The 18,821-nt window shown below is 32.3% G+C and overlaps 1 protein-coding gene across 1 annotated transcript in view; it reads right to left on the reverse strand.

The window, feature by feature from the left end:
• Positions 1 to 18,821, reverse strand: part of Gp210 (nucleoporin 210) — a 280,949-nt gene that overhangs the window by 96,987 nt on the left and 165,141 nt on the right. The window contains exon 21 of the mRNA XM_075309079.1: positions 8,573 to 8,725. Within this exon, the coding sequence (XP_075165194.1) occupies positions 8,573 to 8,725 (153 nt within the window). The remainder of the gene's footprint in view (positions 1 to 8,572; positions 8,726 to 18,821) is intronic.

Consider the following 18,821-nt stretch of genomic DNA (forward strand, 5'->3'; position numbering starts at 1 on the left):
ATTATATGCTTGCACTCAAAAATATTGTGTTTAAAAATTTGTGTTCCAAACATATAATGTTTATAGCCAAACATATGAAAAACAGTCTTTTTCATCCGTGTGGAAGCTGGAATAAATTCTTGAACAATATAGATTTAATATAGTTACAGGTTTTCTACACGGACGAAAAATACTGTTTTTCACATGTTTGGGTGTAAAAATTATATGTTTGGAACTAAAATTTTTTACACAATATTTTTAAGTGCAAGCATACAATAATATGCTTGGATGCAAACATATATTAATTTAGAAATAGTCTATAAACATATATGTGTTTAGAAAGAGAGACCTAGAGAGTATGCTGCAAGTAAAAAAAAATGGAAGTATCCAATTGGCGCCTTAAAAATATATATAGGCGAAGAAAATATCATTAACATTTTTTTCTACCCTTGTATACCTGAGGTGAAATATAATATGTTTGAACAATACAAACAATATTCTGTTTTGACAAATCCTGAAAATATATAAGCTTAAAGCAAAATGTGTTTGGGGTATATGTTACAGAAGCGATTTTTTTTTTTTTTTTTTTGAGGGTGTACCATTTGTTACAATTTGTCTCTAAAGGCCAAAGGCATTGAATAACAACCCATTTGATCCGATTGATTTCAAATCGTTGAAGTCAGTCTCGCTAGTCTAATGGCTGATATCTAGTTCCTTTTTTCATTTTTTGTAATTTTTGAAGATTAGTCACTTTACTTATTACCAATTTCCATTTTAATTTTTTTTTTTTCAATTGTTCGACTCATAAAGTCTAAAACCCTTCTTTAAAAAATTAATCACTAAGCTGGTAAATTTAACGGCGACAAAAAGCGACGATATTGGTGACAAAAAGTGACACCAGGAATACCGACTTTCGTCGATAGCGGAATATATCGACGAACGGAATACCGACAGACGAAAAGCGACGGCAAGGGTGACTTCAAGAAGAAGGGTGATTATTTTGAAGTGCAAGTATATAATGGTCATCAATTAGTATAAAATGTTTGGGATAACAAAAGACATTAACATTACACAGTGAGAGAATGGACACAAGAGCAAATGGTGATCTGCTTGCGAGGCATATTTTTTTGGGGACAACTGTGCTTGCATGCATTTTAGTATGTGTCTGGCACATGAACGAGGTTCCCGAAAATTTTAAATGTTGAGTCTAAACATTATTCAATTTACATATTAAATTGTATTCGGAGAAACAAACAGAGAGCGACAAAGAAAATAGATATATACACGGATGAAAAAGACTGTTTTTCATATGTTTGGCTATAAACATTATATGTTTGGAATACAAATTTTTAAACACAATATTTTTGAGTGCAAGCATATAATGTTCATAAACTAGCATAACATGTTTGGGACATATATGTTAACATGTTAGAACATATTATGTTTGGGACATAAAAGGTTTGTAAATATAATATGCTTGGATGCAAACATATATTAATTTAGAAATAGCCTATAAACATATATGTGTTTAGTAGCTTGGAGCGCTATTTAACAGGGAGCGATATTGAATTAAGTTGGTGGTTGTTGCTTGTTATTACAAAATTAACATTTTATTTTTCCTTGGGCAATTGATCTGCTACTTCTTTGATCCTTACAAACTGTGTGGTCCGCTGTTCGAATCCCCGTCCGGCAAAAGGTAAAATTAAAATAAAAAAATCATAAAATCGAATAATTTCTTCTACAATGTTTGTATCACAGAAAAAAGTGCTAAGAACTAAAAAATCTCGTGGAAGTGAGAAAGATGTGGGGGAATATACAATTAGGCAGAAACAAAATTTTGAGCATTCAGGTCGAAAACCTATGTTGTTAGCACCTACATATATTACCTGTTTATTTTCATAATTCATTATGATTGTAAATATATAAATAAATAAATAAAATTTTGAGCACAATATTGTTTGGGAGATTTTTTTTAAGCATATAATATTTTTGGGTGCAAAATGCTTCCAAACATATTATATGTTCACATAATAACATATTGTTTTTTGGAAGACAACATTATTGAATTTGGATGCAAAAATACAAAATGTTTGGAACTTAGACTACCCAAACATATATTGTTTAGACCAATATGCTTTCAAACATATTATATATTGGAAGAGATCAAACATATAAATGTTTGGGCAATACCCAAAAATGTATATGCTTGAAGCAAAATATGTTTGGGAGTATATGTTACAGAAGCGATTTTTTGTGAGCGTGTACAAGAACATGAAAATTTGCGCTTCTTGTGGCAGTTGACATTTTCCGACCACGGAAAGATAATAGCGGAGGGCAGTAAAGTACAGAGTTTTTTTTTATGTTAAAGAAGCGACAATGCCAAAATCCTTAATCCTCCAATAGCAACATGCTTACGGCAAGGTCTAAATCTACAAAAATATAAAGAATGGAAACACTATGCAACTGTGACTTTAAGTGTTTGAAGTGTGCATAGTAGAAATAGTTGGAAATAACTTTAAATTAAAGTTGTTAACTAAAATGTTTATAATAAACTTTCGGTTTTTTTAATTGTCGAATAGAAGCTGAACCTTGCATATGAAATACACGCACACAAACACAGTACATGCTAGCCCCATACATACGAAGAAAACGTTTAGCATATCTTGTATGGAACTTACATGAAAATGCAAGTAAGTGTATGTATGTGCATGCTAATGTATGAACATCAACATACATGCATGAGTGTGTGTAACTCTATACGTGTACATTGCATGTAATTGTTCTATACTTTAGACCAGGGCTGTGGAGTCGGAGTCAGAAGACTTTGCTAGGGTTGGAGTCGTAAAAATTCTGTTGGACTCCGGCCAAACGAAAATTTTAAAAATTTCAATATTCATATTCGCACTGAAAAAAAGTTTGACCGGTTCCAAAGGACTTATCTTTACACTAAAGATTTTGTTACGAGATTACGAGCCAGAGAAGTGGAGAATTCAAGTAAGGATACATTTAATCCGTGTAAAAAATTGGTTGATCGCATTAGACATGATCAGATCTCAAAATTGGCCATTTTGGATCTAACCAGATATAACTACACTGAAAAAAATAGTCGTGAGGTCAAAGATTTCATGTCTTTAAAATACGAATTCAAATTTTGCTTAGCATAGAAGACGCATTTCTCTAGTATAAAGTTTTTTTTCCTTGACCAAAGGTCGATAAACTTTTCAATGAAGTCGTATTGTCCTTATAATTAAGTGATTTGATTTAAAAATGGATATCATAACATGAAAAAAAATGTTTGGGCTAAGGTCAACCTGACTTTAATAATTTAGAAAAAATCTTTAAATTTAATGAAATTGTCTTTAAATTTGTTGTCTTTTTGCATCTTGACTACAAAGCAAAAAATCGTTCAAATATAGGACATGTTTTTCAACACTTTATTTTAAAGACGTTTTTTACTTGAAACACAGCTTAATTTCTACTAGAAGTCGAGTCTTAATTTGGAAAATAAAGTCGTCGTTAACTTGTTTTTAAAGGACTTTGATAGCATATGAAGAAAAAAAGCTGAAAAAGCAAAAATTTAAAATTCACATTTTAAGTACAAGAGATCTTTGGCCTAAAGACAATTTTTTTAGATCGTATTTTTGTAACTAAACAACACTACAAAAAGTGAACCCTCTATTTCATTAAAGTCAATTTAACTTTATTTCAGTTCATGGAGTTATTATGTTTGGAGAAAGTTTTTTAAATTTGTAAATTTTACTACAACTGCGCCCCTCTTGAAGTTCGTATGACACTAAACTAGAGCTCGCAAATCTGGAGCAACTATCGTGAATGGGACTGAACCAAATATGTCGTGCGTGAGAAATAAAATCGGTTCGTGAATGTGCGTGAACAAAATTATGCAAAATCACGTTCACGAAAAAAAATCAAGATTTAATTCTTACTCGTATGATAACTGAAATTAATTTAGCTGTCGAACTATATTCTATTCATGAATTTTGTTGTGTTTGCCCATTCCCGGTTGAAAAATGTCGTGAGTCTCGTGAATTTGTCGTGAGTCACGTGAATTGTCGTGAATCGTGCGTGAGAGTGAGTCTTTAAAAATAGTTCGTGCGTGAGTATTGGTTTTTCATTTCGGAATGTGAGTGGCTACCACGCGTATCGAGAGTGCTCGTGCGTGAATAAACATTTTGCTTCGTGAATGTGCGTGAGTGTACTTGAAATTTCACTCACAAAATGTAGTTCTTCATGCAAAATTAAATGGACTCGATCATTTGAGATGCCCATAATATTAGCAATTTCACGCACTTTTATTCGTCGATCATTTAATATCATATCATGCACTTTGGCTACAATTTCTGTTGTTGTTGCTGTATTTGGACATCCATTACGTGATTCATCTTCAATGCTTGTACGACCAAGTTTAAATTCAGCAATTTACTGTTGCATATGAAGGAGCACTTTCACCTAACACATTCACCAAATCATTATGAATTTCTTGTCCCGATAAACCTTTTTTATGTAAATATTTAATGACAGCACGCATTTCCATTGTAAAAAAAATTGCGAATGTGTCTTTTTTGAACACCTGTTTCTATATGAAGGAGTTGCCAGATCGAAACAAAGTTTAACATGTGTTCATAACCCTCTAATGCCCAATCCCGCCTTTAGGCGGGCTTCATTTAATAAGGAAGCTTTAAGTAAAACACTCCTTAAGACAACAAAAATGGGTAAAATAAAAAGAAAACTTAGTTGAAACTGTTCAAGGGGCTTTGCAGCATATACTGAATTTTACCGTATACATTTTTCTTGTTTAGCTTTCTTGCTTTTGTGTTGTTAACATTGAAAATTTAATCAGCTGGCAAAAAAATTGGGGCATTAGAGGGATAACATAGATGGATGTTTCCAAAACATTTAACTTTTTTCTGTTAATACCGCGCTATTTGTGCTAAGCTAAGAAGTTTCCGAACTGCTCTCGTAGGTTAGGCTTGGTTCTCGTTTGTCAAAAGATCTAGAATTTTTTCCCAGTTTGAAATTTTCTTATTATTTACCAGAATGTTTTCACTACCGAATTAAACCTGCTTCTTGCAACTTGCTTCTTTTTTACTTGTATGTTTTTAGCTATAAAAAAATTGTAATTTCGAGGGCCTACCTCAATTTGTCAAAAAGTTGTAAGAGTATTGTTTTTTTATTTTTTTTTAACTTAATTCTTGAATTGTCACCGGCCCTTTGGTCACAATTAGGAAGGTATCAGAAGAAATATAAAAAAGAATATAAAATAATATAGTTTTTGTATTAATTCAATTCAAAATATAATTGATGTTGACTGCAAAATTCAATTAATTGCTTCATTAAAAACGTAACTATTCAATTACTTCCTTAACTTACTTAGTGTTTTTGGTTTGATTAAAATTTTTTTTCATTTTTATTTTCAGTAACTTAACAATATCAATTCTCTTAGTTTGATTATTTGAAATAAAATCTTAAATCAAAATTAAAAAAAATCCATCAATTTTTGAATTAACTTAGTCTTTCGAGTTAGATTAAAAGGTCAATTGTATCAATTAATTTTTAATTAAAAATTTCAAAATTTTCAATCATTGACTTAATAACTTAATTTTTCTATCTTTAATTCAATCAACTTGTTAATTGGAAATATTTTGGTGATATTTTTTCTGTGGATCTGCAGTTCGATCTGATGTAAGATCTCCATCCTCTGTTGTGGATATTCGTACTCAAAGGGTTAACAAAGATGCAAAATATGACTCCTATTGGTCCATATTTTGATATAGCCTTATATAAACGATTCTTGCTGGCATAGAAGCCCTACACATTCGAGCTAGTGGTTTTTTGTTGATATTGGCTGATTATTTATAACATATAATACCCATATGTACGGATACCAATATTTTGTTTCTTAAACTTCTTGAAACAGATTTATTTGTTTAACATTTTGTTATAATTAAATTTATTGAACCTGGGAACCAATTCGCCTTAAATTTGATGTATAGACTTTTTGTAGACCCCATTTAGAGCTCCTTTCCACACATAAATAAGTAAGGTAATTTATATCGGTCCATTTTAAGTACCCTGCGCCATAAGATTACAAATGGAATTTAGTTATAGTACCCGGAGTCGGAGTCGAGGCTCATGCAAAATGCTAGAGTCGTAACCGAAGTCGAACAAAATCACTTCGACTCCACAGCCCTGCTTAATATTCGCATTCACTCACATATATCGCTGCCCAAAAAACCCACACACACATACGTATGAATATCCAATAAGAATAAAAGAATACTTTTGCAGCTTTATACCATAAGTTGTGGCAGCACAGACAGCATCAACTGTAATTCCCAAATAGTGAAAATAAAAATTAAACAAGAATCCAACAAATTTCAACTCGTAAAGTTTCTTATCGCTGTTTGAACAAAAACTATTGAAAATGCAAACTTACACATGCATGCGAGTGCGTGTGTGTGTGTGTTTGCATGTGGTGGTTGTTTGGCTTGGCATCTGTGTCAGTACAATGGATTAACATTGGGATAATGGAAAGAAATGCATTTCATTGCAATTCTCATAGACAATATTCAAGTAGATGTGCATATGTGTGTGTGTGAAATGTATAAATTCATTATATTAATCAAAATATTTGTTTACGTTAAGGGAATTTTGTGGTACAAGTTACAAGATCACAATAACACAACTCAAAGATTATGAAACCAATTTGAACGAACAAACTTTTTTGCAACGGATGTCACGCCTATAAATGAAATAGATTTCAAGTTTGGGTGTAGACCTTCCCCCTCACAATGTTAGAGAATTTATTTATTTATTATTATGTCCTGCGCATCAAGAACAATTTCTTATAATTAAAGTGCCGGAACCGATCCATTAGCACAATAAATACTACTGTGCACATAAATAATTAGACTTGGTTCATAAAGGGTGATACCGTCAAAATTTGGTCAATAAAAACTTGACGTGTTTCTTTCAATTTTGCATTTAAAAAACCTGAACATCCCTCATTTTGAAGATGTGTGTGTGTAGAATGTTGCTCCTATTTTGATTTTGGAATTCACTCTTCAGTTGTCAAAATGCGGTCCAAGCAAGAAGAGCAGCGTATCAAAATTTTGCTCGCGCATCGCGAAAATCAGAGCTACTCGCACGCAAAGCTGGCAAAATCGCTAAAAGTTGCCAAATCAACCGTTACAAATGTAATTAAAGTGTTTGGGGAACGTTTGTCGACAGCCAGGAAGTCTGGATCGGGGGGAAATCGAAAACCGGAAGCCGCTGAGACGACAAAGAGAGTTGCCGGTAGTTTCAAGCGAAACCCTAACCTCTCTCTCCGAGATGCCGCAAATAAGCTGGGTGTATCGTCTACAACCGTGCATCGAGCCAAAAAACGAGCCGGACTATCGACTTACAAGAAGGTAGTGACTCCAAATCGCGATGATAAACAAAATACGACGGTCAAAGCGCGATCCCGGAGGCTGTACACGACGATTCTGACGAAGTTTGACTGCGTGGTAATGGACGACGAAACCTACGTCAAAGCCGACTACAAGCAGCTTCCGGGACAGGAGTTTTATACGGCAAAAGGAAGGGGAAAGGTAGCAGATATTTTCAAGCACATAAAACTGTCAAAGTTCGCAAAGAAATATCTGGTTTGGCAAGCCATCTGTACCTGTGGCTTGAAAAGCAGCATTTTCATAGCTTCCGGGACTGTCAACCAAGAAATTTACGTGAAAGAGTGTTTGAATAAAAGTCTGCTGCCTTTCCTGAAGAAACACGGTTGTTCCGTACTGTTTTCGCCGGATTTGGCATCTTGCCATTACGGTAAAAAGGCCATGGAGTGGTACGCCGCCAACAACGTGCAGGTGGTTCCCAAGGACAAGAACCCTCCCAACACCGCCCAATTGAGAAATACTGGGCTATTGTCAAGCGGAACCTAAAGAAGACCAAAAAAAACTGCTAAGGACGAGCAGCAGTTCAAGGCAAACTGGCTTTCTGCGGCGAAGAAGGTGGACAAGGTGGCTGTACAAAATCTGATTGCAGGTGTCAAGCGTGAGGCCCGTCAATTCGGATTTGGAAAAGCGAAAGCCTAACTGAACATTTTTCCTGAATTTTATACTAATTGAACTTGAAAAAGAAATTTAATTTGATTTTTTAAATAAACGATTTCACCGATTTACACGCGTTTTCCCTTGACCAAATTTTGACCGTATCACCCTTTAATCTCGAAATTATTTATTTTGGCAAAACTATTTCGACTAAAATTATAATCGGAAAATTCCAAGAAAAAACGCCAAATCGTAAATTAAAATACAATAAATAATAGACAACCTTATTTAAAAAAGAAAATTATTGAGTTTTGCGGCAAAAATCAAGTAAACTTTTAATTAAAAAAAAAAAAATTAAAAAAAAAAAAAAAATAAAAAAAAAACAAGTGAGGCAATCCGATGATTTTTTTAGTACCACAGAAGATTCTATTGTGCCAATTAGAAAATAAGGGATGTTTGTTTGTCTAAAATTTCTGACGATCGAATTTTGAACAGTATTTCACAAAGATGAATTATTTAATGGGATACCTTACCTTTATATCTTGCATAGTTGATGGAGAAATTACATGGACAAAAATCTGTTCATCCAACGGCAACTGTTTCAGTATTTTAATTTTGTACTGAATTGTTCCATGGGCCTTGGTGTGTGTTGACACCTTCAAAAGGTTGACGTCTGATGGCTTAACCTGAAAGATAAAAAATAGTGCACCATTTTAAAAAAACTTTAAAGACACAAATTTATAGAAACTTTAGTCACTATGACGTTATAGAATTTATGAATAAATATATAAAATTAAAAGAAATAAGTATAATTTTGAAAGCGATTAATTAAGATAAAAATTAATTTAAGATATACCATATTTTATAATTGTTAATTGGTGATGAAAATCAATCCGAAGTGTGTCTGTTGTGCTATTTTAAGTCCAAAACGAATTGTTCATAAGAGTATTTTGGACACGAATCTTTGAAATTTTCGTCGCTCCTTTAAGGTCGTGTGTCCATTTCCCTTATAGTAACGAAAAACGTTTTTGATTTAAAGAAATAATCTTTAAATTAACTGGGATGTGGATTCAAGATAAAAAGCTTCAAAAATAGGTTAATACCAGAGAATAAAGCCGACCCATTTTTGTCGACGGCGGCTGACACTAAATTTTTGCCTCCGGCCATATTTGGCGGCGATCAATTATCTTCTATAAAATGGATTTGAAGTTATCCGAATGGTGAGATTAGTTGTACAACCAATCTTACAATCAAATTTACATTTCGTTCAAATTTTCTGATCAAAATTTTTGCAGAATTGCTTGGCGCAGATTTGAGGATTTTGCGTCATTGGCTTAAATTGTTTTTGAAAGTAAAAAAAAAAAATTGAAGTATCTGTTTTAATTTAATTTTTCAACTGACATCAGTTCGGAATTAATACCATAATCGTTAGGGTCAAAAGTTTTAGAGATCAAGGAAATTCAATCTAATTTTATAATTATACAAAAATCACGTACATGAACATGTATAATGTTCTTTAGAAACACATTACAACTGTACATTAGATGACCTGTACTGCAGTGGCACACACAGAAAAAAATATCACCAAAATATTTCCAATTAAAAAGTTAATTGAAGTTAAAAATTTTTTCAATTAATAAATTAATTGATACAATTAACTTTTTAATCATGATAGAAACATTAAGTTAATTAAGTCAATGATTGAAATTTTTTAAATTTTTAATTAAAAAATTAATTGATACAATTAACTTTTTAATTAAATTCGGAAGACTAGTTCAGTTAACCCTTTCACTACCGAAATAAACCTAATGTTAAAAACTTTAATTTTTCTTCTGTTTTTACTTGTATTAACAGCATGTAGAACAAAAATTGCCATTTTGAAAACCTACTTCAAATACTTCAAGAGCTATATGAGCTTGTTTTGAAAATTTGATTCTTGAATTGTGACCAAGTGGCCTTACGAAAATAAGCGCTATTTGGCCTATAATATCCTTCAAAGTGTGAGCAAAAATACAAAAAAGAACCCGAAAAAGTGTCAGCTATAGTTTTCGTATGAATGTCCATTTACTAGAAACATACAGTAGAAAAATTGTCTCAAATTTACGTATTTTTCGTTTATTTCTAAAGAAGTTTACACAAAAATGTATTTTGGACCTCACCAATATGGAAAATATTTATAGGTTATTTAGATTACTTTAAAATAACATCGAGAAATAAATCAAAACTAAGTGGAAAAATAGAATTTGGTGTCTTTTTCGAATGTCCTTCAAAGCGGACATCGGTAGTGAAAGGGTTAAAAAAAGTGCTGATTTTTTTTAAAATTTTTAATTAAAAATGTATTTCAAACAATCATTTGTTAATCAAAATAAAAACTCTAAGCCAATTCAGAAAGTAATTAAAAATAGTTACCTTTTTTAATTGATAAATTAATTGAGTTTTGCAATCAACATCAATTAAATTTTTAATTGAATCAATTAAAAAATTAATTGAAATTTGCTGAAAAAATCAATTAATTTTTTAATCAAGAATTTTTTCTATGCCCAATTAAAACTGTGATTGATACTATCATTTTCGTGATTGAAGACATTTCAATTAAAAAATTAATTGGATCAATTAATTTGGTGATTGAATCAGAAAATTTTTTTTTTGTGTGCATGTAAACCCCCATTTTTTTTTAATTGAGGCAATATATTATTTATTGTATTACTTTTTATTCATTTATATGTATTGTTCTTTTAGATGAAATAATTTTCTTCTTTTACAAGAGCAAATGAATGACAAAACCCACAAAAACTTAGTAATGAGTTGAAGTAAAAAACTGCTTACCAAGAGCATTTGTGCCATATGAATTATGAATTACAAACACCGGATGCGGCCACTTAGGAATGCAATTTTAATTAAAAAATTATTGAATCAGAAAATTTTGACCGTATCACCCTTTAATCTCGAAATTATTTATTTTGGCAAAACTATTTCGACTAAAATTATAATCGGAAAATTCCAAGAAAAAACGCCAAATCGTAAATTAAAATACAACAAATAATAGATAACCTTATTTAAAAAAGAAAATTATTGAGTTTTGCGGCAAAAATCAAGTAAACTTTTAATTAAAAAAAAATTAAAAAAAAAAATAAAAAAACAAGTGAGGCAATCCGATGATTTTTTTAGTACCACAGAAGATTCTATTGTGCCAATTGTGCAATTTAATCTTATAGAATTATTAATCTATATAGAATTATTGTTTAACTCATACATATGAATTGTATTTTATTATGAGCCATCAGATATGATAGGAGAATTTTGCTAATAAATAACATCATCTCACTCGCTTTATTTGAAATGAGTTTAGCAAGCATCAAGTCGATTTGGGAATAGAAAAAATACTTTTTTGACAAATTAATCGAAAAGTCGATTTTCGACGTTTGTTTCCCTTCAATGAAGAGCATTATGTTTCAATCAACAGCTATCGAGTTACTTCTCATCAAGTGGAATTACTGTTCAAATTAAAATAAAAAACAAAATAAACTATCTGCTAATTAAACTAAAAATTTTAGAGACTAAAATTTCAAGTGTCCCACATACTCGTATGGACAACTACCAAAAAAATACAAAAAAACATGCAAAATTGCTATTCAATGGCTTTTATAAAAAAATCAGATATTCTTTTACACAGCTGCTTGAAATTGAATTTCATCATGGCAATGCATCGAATGAATGAAATTGAAATCAAATCAAAATAAAGGACAATATTTTGCAACAAGGCCTTTTATATGACTGGGGTTTTTTCTGTATTCCCATTGAATTTTTAATCATAAAACTTAATTTTCAATATTGAATGGAGTTGATTTGTTAAAGTTCATACAATTAAAAATGGTCCATTTATTTTTCCTTTTTTTTGATAGGATAATCACATTGCAAATCCTTATTATTTAAATATGCATGAAAAACGGCACAAAAAAAACTTCATAGAGCAATTCCATTAAATTAGTTCGATGGCAAAATAAGACAAAAACAATTCCAAAAAAACAGGTCGACAGAAAGAGAGCGAGAAAAAAAGGATAAGCAAAACACAATTGGCTGGCCACAACTGGCAGCCAGAGTGATTTCATTTAAATCGCTTCAAACGGAACTCAAATGTATACCACAACAATTAGCGTGCCCGAGTGTGGAGAACAACAGACAAACGGATACAGACTATTGCCGCAGGGATGAGGGAAGTCATCGCCAACATTTATATTTTATTTTGTTAAAACTTTTCAAAAACAAAAAAAAAAACAAAAGGATCAAGGAAACTCCAATGGAGAAAAACGGTAATGCCACCGACCACACAATGGTCAACGAGGTTTGGTCTTTGTTTTTTGATTTACCAATAGCGGAGATTAGTTTTGAATGTACTTAAGTGCCATTAAAAATGTATTTAAAACATAGACATGCATTGTTATATTCATTTAATTATCGCTAAAATGTATATACTAGCAAGGAACACAAAAAAATTATGCGGCGACATTATTTAGTTTTTTTTTTTTTATTAGTAAATAACCACTTTTAATTTTTTTTTTTAATTTTCATTATTTGTACTTGTGTTTTATACCCAGAAAACTACAGAAAATCAAAAGCCCCGGTATAAAAAAATACACTGAAAAAACAGTGAACCCACCAGGAAGAAAACATTTAGTTGATTTTAGAAAATGTTTAATATTTTTAGAAAATTTTAACAGTATTACAAACGCTGACATCACGCCGATATCACAAAAATAAGTAAATATTTTTCCATTCGTTTTGTTATTGTTGGTTTTGTTCTTTAAACATTGTTGTTGTTTTTTTATTTCAGCTTAAAACCATACATTGACTAAACTACAAGTGTAGCTTAACCAACAGAGGAAAAGAATGTTTGTCACATTTATTTGGGCAAAGCCCTATAGATTGCAAGATGGTTGGATGGACGCACGTTTCGGAATTACCACATTCCTCATCAGCATCCTCTACTTGCAGCAAAACTATCAACCAATTATCAGAATAAATTCAGGCAGTTCATTAAACCCAACAATGAACCACACTTGAAGGTAAAAAGGTTTTGTATGATAGCCGGCTTATGCCGAAATAAATTCGAAACAAACTGCACTCAAATCGATGATTTCACAGTGGCATAGGAAAAAAGATATGTTTGTTTTGAATAGCCGGCTATCATACAAAACCTTTTTTCGGAAGGTTCAAGTGTGGTTCAAGTGTGGTTCAAGTGTGGTTCACTGTTGGGTTTAAAGGGTGATACGGTCAAAATTTGGTCAAGGGAAAACGCGTGTAAATCGGTGAAATCGTTTATTTAAAAAATCAAATTAAATTTCTTTTTCAAGTTCAATTAGTATAAAATTCAGGAAAAATATTCAGTTAGGCTTTCGCTTTTCCAAATCCGAATTGACGGGCCTCACGCTTGACACCTGCAATCAGATTTTGTACAGCCACCTTGTCCACCTTCTTCGCCGCAGAAAGCCAGTTTGCCTTGAACTGCTGCTCGTCCTTAGCAGTTTTTTTGGTCTTCTTTAGGTTCCGCGTGACAATAGCCCAGTATTTCTCAATTGGGCGGAGCTCTGGCGTGTTGGGAGGGTTCTTGTCCTTGGGAACCACCTGCACGTTGTTGGCGGCGTACCACTCCATGGCCTTTTTACCGTAATGGCAAGATGCCAAATCCGGCCAAAACAGTACGGAACAACCGTGTTTCTTCAGGAAAGGCAGCAGACGTTTATTCAAACACTCTTTCACGTAAATTTCTTGGTTGACAGTCCCGGAAGCTATGGAAATGCTGCTTTTCAAGCCACAGGTACAGATGGCTTGTCAAACCAGATATTTCTTTGCGAACTTTGACAGTTTTATGTGCTTGAAAATATCTGCTACCTTTCCCCTTCCTTTTGCCGCATAAAACTCCTGTCCCGGAAGCTGCTTGTAGTCGGCTTTGACGTAGGTTTCGTCGTCCATTACCACGCATTCAAACTTCGTCAGCATCGTCGTGTACAGCCTCCGGGATCGCGCTTTGGCCGTCGTATTTTGTTTATCATCGCGATTTGGAGTCACTTCCTTCTTGTAAGTCGATAGTCCGGCTCGTTTTTTGGCTCGATGCACGGTTGTAGACGATACACCCAGCTTATTTGCGGCATCTCGGAGAGGTTAGGGTTTCGCTTGAAACTACCAGCAACTCTCTTTGTCGTCTCAGAGGCTTCCGGTTTTCGATTTCCCCCCGATCCAGACTTCCTGGCTGTCGACAAACGTTCCCCAAACACTTTAATTACATTTGTAACGGTTGATTTGGCAACTTTTAGCGATTTTGCCAGCTTTGCGTGCGAGTAGCTCGGATTTTCGCGATGCGCGAGCAAAATTTTGATACGCTGCTCTTCTTGCTTGGACGGCATTTTGACAACTGAAGAGTGAATTCCAAAAGAGGAGCAACATTCTACACACACACCTTCAAAATGAGGGGTGTTCAGGTTTTTTAAATGCAAAATTGAAAGAAATACGTCAAGTTTATATTGACCAAATTTTGACCGTATCACCCTTTATTAAAATAGATATCCCGCAAACAATTTGGTAAAACAGATATGATCAGTTGTTTGTAAAAAAGAAAAAAATCAGCATATGAGATTTGTATCACAATTTCAATTTTATACTATCTTTAATATAAAGAATTCGCGTCTTTGGTTTGGTACCAATATCAATCTAATTAAGAAAAGGTCATGACTCTATGGAGAACCCCCGTTTCTCTATAACCGGTTGTAGTGAGAAAAAAAGATTGTCATAGTAAAGACATCCCGGATCCAACTGTTTTCCTCGAAGGTTAACACGAAGTAAGCACTGAGTCTTTATAGAATAAAAAATTCAAAATTTGGCTTCTTTTAACTTAAGAAAAATCGAGTTAATTATATCACTTTTAATTTAATAACATAAATTTAAAAAATGATCATTTTAACAGTCTCTTCCTCTTGATTGAAGATTAATATGAGAAACAATAATAACAACGAATATCATAAAACTATAAAATTTTCAATTATTTCACAATTCACCATTTTCATGATTCCTTAGACGAAGAAGAAGAGACACAGCAATTGAATTGTGCAAATGACGGCCATTTTCCCTCCTTCCTCACTAAAATTAAAATTTAACTCAAATGTCTATCAGATTGGATTGGCATGACATCCAACCCAATAAAATATACACATGGTGATGATCCTTTGGTAAGGCAGAGGAGTACAGAAGCTGTAACATCAACACACGGGCGATAAAAATGCACTTTTCTATTATTCAGAGTATTTTTACTGATCCCATTTTATCAACGGAAGCTATGACAGATTTAATGCATTGGCTTACAGAAAATAATGGCAAATGTCCATCATGACAAAGTGAACAGACACATTCAACTTCTAAACTATTATTGCCAACTGAAAAAGTGGGTTTCCAAACGTAGCTGGAGGGGATTGTTTTCAAACGCACTTGCACATGACGACCGAACTATGGAACACAGTAGGAAAAATCAATGAAATCAATGAAACACATTTTGCTTCAAGCAAATATATTTTCACGATTGGTCCAAACAAAATATTGTTTGTATTGTTCAAACAAATTATGTTTCACCTTAGCAGTGTATGCCTAAGGAAAAAATGTTAATGAAATTTTCCTTGTATATATATATATATTTGTAAGGCGCCAATTGGTTACTTCTATTTTTTTGCAGCATACTCTCTAAGTCCCTCTTTCGAAACACATATATGTTTATAGGCTATTTCTAAATTAAGATATGTTTGCATTCAAGCATATTTACAAACATTTTATGTCCAAAACATAATATGTTCTAACATATTAACATATATGTCCCAAAAATGTGATGTTAGTTTATGAACATTATATGCTTGCACTTAAAAATATTGTGTTTAAAAATTTGATTTCCAAACATATAATTTTTACACCCAAACATATGAAAAACAGTCTTTTTCGTCCGTGTAGACTCCTGAGTTCCGATCTTTGTGGAGCCCTGAAACAATGCAAATTTCATTATGAGATTCAAACATAGTCTAAGCTAGATTTTGAATCAAATTTACAATTCTTCCTTGTACAATGTTGCTGATATGTAATTCAGGTTGTCATCATTTCTATCCTCACATAGTATCAAAATACTTCATAAACATATTAACCACAAATTTAAATTTCAAATTGGGTCAAACTGGGTCTGTACACAAATTGTGCGATTCTTCTTTTATTTTTTCTCACATTTCGATAGATCTAATAGGCCACCTAGCGCTTATTTTCGTAAGGAGACTTCAAGAATCAAGTTCACAGTACAAACAAACTTGAACTAATTGAGGTAGGTCCTCTACATGCTGTTAATAAAGTAAAAAACAAAGGACAATTAAAGTTTTTAACATTATGTTTATTACGGCGGTGAAAGGGTTAATGATGCACTCAAAACAAAAAAAGTGAACCCTTTACCGTATTAAATCCAATTTAACTCTATTTTAGTTCATGGAATTATTATGCTTAGAAAAAGTTTCCTTGCCCTTAAAAAATTTTTAGCGTACGTTAGATAAATGAGCTAAAACCTGGGAATAATTATACACAAATAATTTCGCATGTTCCACAAAATAGTTCAGAATTTCTTAAAATTTTTAGATTTTACTAAAATTAGTCGTGAATGTGTGATTGATTCATAGGTGTAGCTGGATTTTACATTACTTCTAACGTACAATGGGCACCGACATCTTTTTGGTATTTTGGAGAGTAAGGTTGGGAGCCACCGTGGTGGAATGGTTAGCATGCCCGCCTTGCATACACAAGGTCGTGGGTTCGATTCCTGCTTTGACCGAACACCAAAAAGTTTTTCAGCGGTGGATTATCCCACCTCAGTAATGCTGGTGACATTTCTGAGGGTTTCAAAGCTTCTCTAAGTGATTTCACTGCAATGTGGAACGCCGTTCGGACTCGGCTATAAAAAGGAGGTCCCTTGTCATTGAGCTTAACATGGAATCGGGCAGCACTCTGTGATAAGAGAGAAGTTCACCAATGTGGTATCACAATGGACTGAATAGTCTAAGTGAGCCTGATACATCGGGCTGCCACCTAACCTAACCTAACCTAACCTAAGGTTGGCACTAAACAAATTAACAAAGCGTCGACCCTCTCCATATGTCGCTTCGCCGTGAATTGGTCATAAATACAATGAATTTTTGTTTGCAATCAAATTCAAAACAATATGAACAAATATAGCACTTTACACACAAAGTAATATTATAATTTTTGAGCTAACAATAAATTGTTGTTACAGAAAATTTTTTAGTTCAACAAATTTTTTGTTGATATAACAAAATTGGTTGCTAAAGTGACTAAAATCGTAATTGTATTTACAAATTACGTTGTTAGCTCAAATTTAAACATAATTTTAATTGTATTGACAATCAAATTAATTGATATTTTTTTGTGTGTACTTTATTAATTTACATTATCAGCCCACCTGTAACTGTATGATGTTGTCTGCATTGTCCAACATAGGGGAACAAAAAATATTCTAACCTACACCAAGAAAAAACTAAAGGAAAAAATGTTCATCAATTTAGTTTAGCCATTTTATTTCCATTAAGGTAAATTTTTGTGTGAAATAATAAAATTTACTTGTTTCAGTAAATAAAAGAAATCCTAAACTGAAAGGAGTTAGGAATAGTTCATTAACTAGAATAAGGCATGGAATTTTACTAATATCGTTTTCTTCGCTGGGTATAAGAATTTACTACTGAAAAAGAAAATTTTATTCACTGATAACAAAGCATTCGTGAAAAATAAACAAAAACCGAACTAAACCCAAGTTTCCTCAAATTTAATAAAATTTCCTATAAAATGATAATTCTGACATCCTTTATTATAGAAAGCTTATCATACATACGAATAACACTTGGCATAGAAAAATATTTTAGTTCATTCGTACTAAGAAGTATTCAATCCTTTCAAAACTTAAGGAGACACACTTGTTAGAATATAGGAAATTTTCCTATATTTCTTTTATCTGCCTGTAATCGATACCTGTCATCGATGTAATCGATATGTTTGCGCGTGGGTTGTTTTCGGGTATTTATGATATACGGAGAGATAGTTAAAAAATAATTTAGTAAAATAATATAATAAATAACAAATAGAATATATAAAATATTTGTTGTTTTACATTATGCCTAGTACTAAGTTCGTTTTTGCGAAAAACGAATATCTTCTTTTATCTCCGTAAATAGGGTCTCAAGCCCAGGGATGTTAACTTATTTATGCGAAATAATATACCTGCCTATTTTCCAGGGTTGTATAAATATGTGTTTGAAAATGCTCAAAACAAAGATTTCACATTTATTCCGCGTTAACGTACAGTATGTCAAGAAAGTCTTTTGACATTGTCAAATATTTAAAATTCCAGAAATAATTGAAGTAAAAATCGAGTTGTTAATTCGTTTTGAGAAAAATAAAATATGTATACTTTGCAAAATACATAATAAAATATTTTTTAAAATTAAATTATATTTAATTTTGGAACAAAACATAAGTTTTATCCTATTGTCAAAACACTTTCTTGACAGACTGTATTTTTATATGGAGTATAACAGTTTTTCGTTCGAAAACGTTATCTTAGTACTAGGCTTTAGTGAGAAAATACCAGAAGAATAACAACCCCTTAATTCGTCTTCAATTAACAGGTAATATTCAGTAACGCTAACCTTTTGTGAAAAAATTGGTTTATGATTTTTATATTTGTAGGTATTGAAATTGTAA

Source organism: Haematobia irritans, chromosome 5 (assembly GCF_050003625.1).
Source record: "Haematobia irritans isolate KBUSLIRL chromosome 5, ASM5000362v1, whole genome shotgun sequence".
NCBI lineage: Eukaryota > Metazoa > Arthropoda > Insecta > Diptera > Muscidae > Haematobia > Haematobia irritans.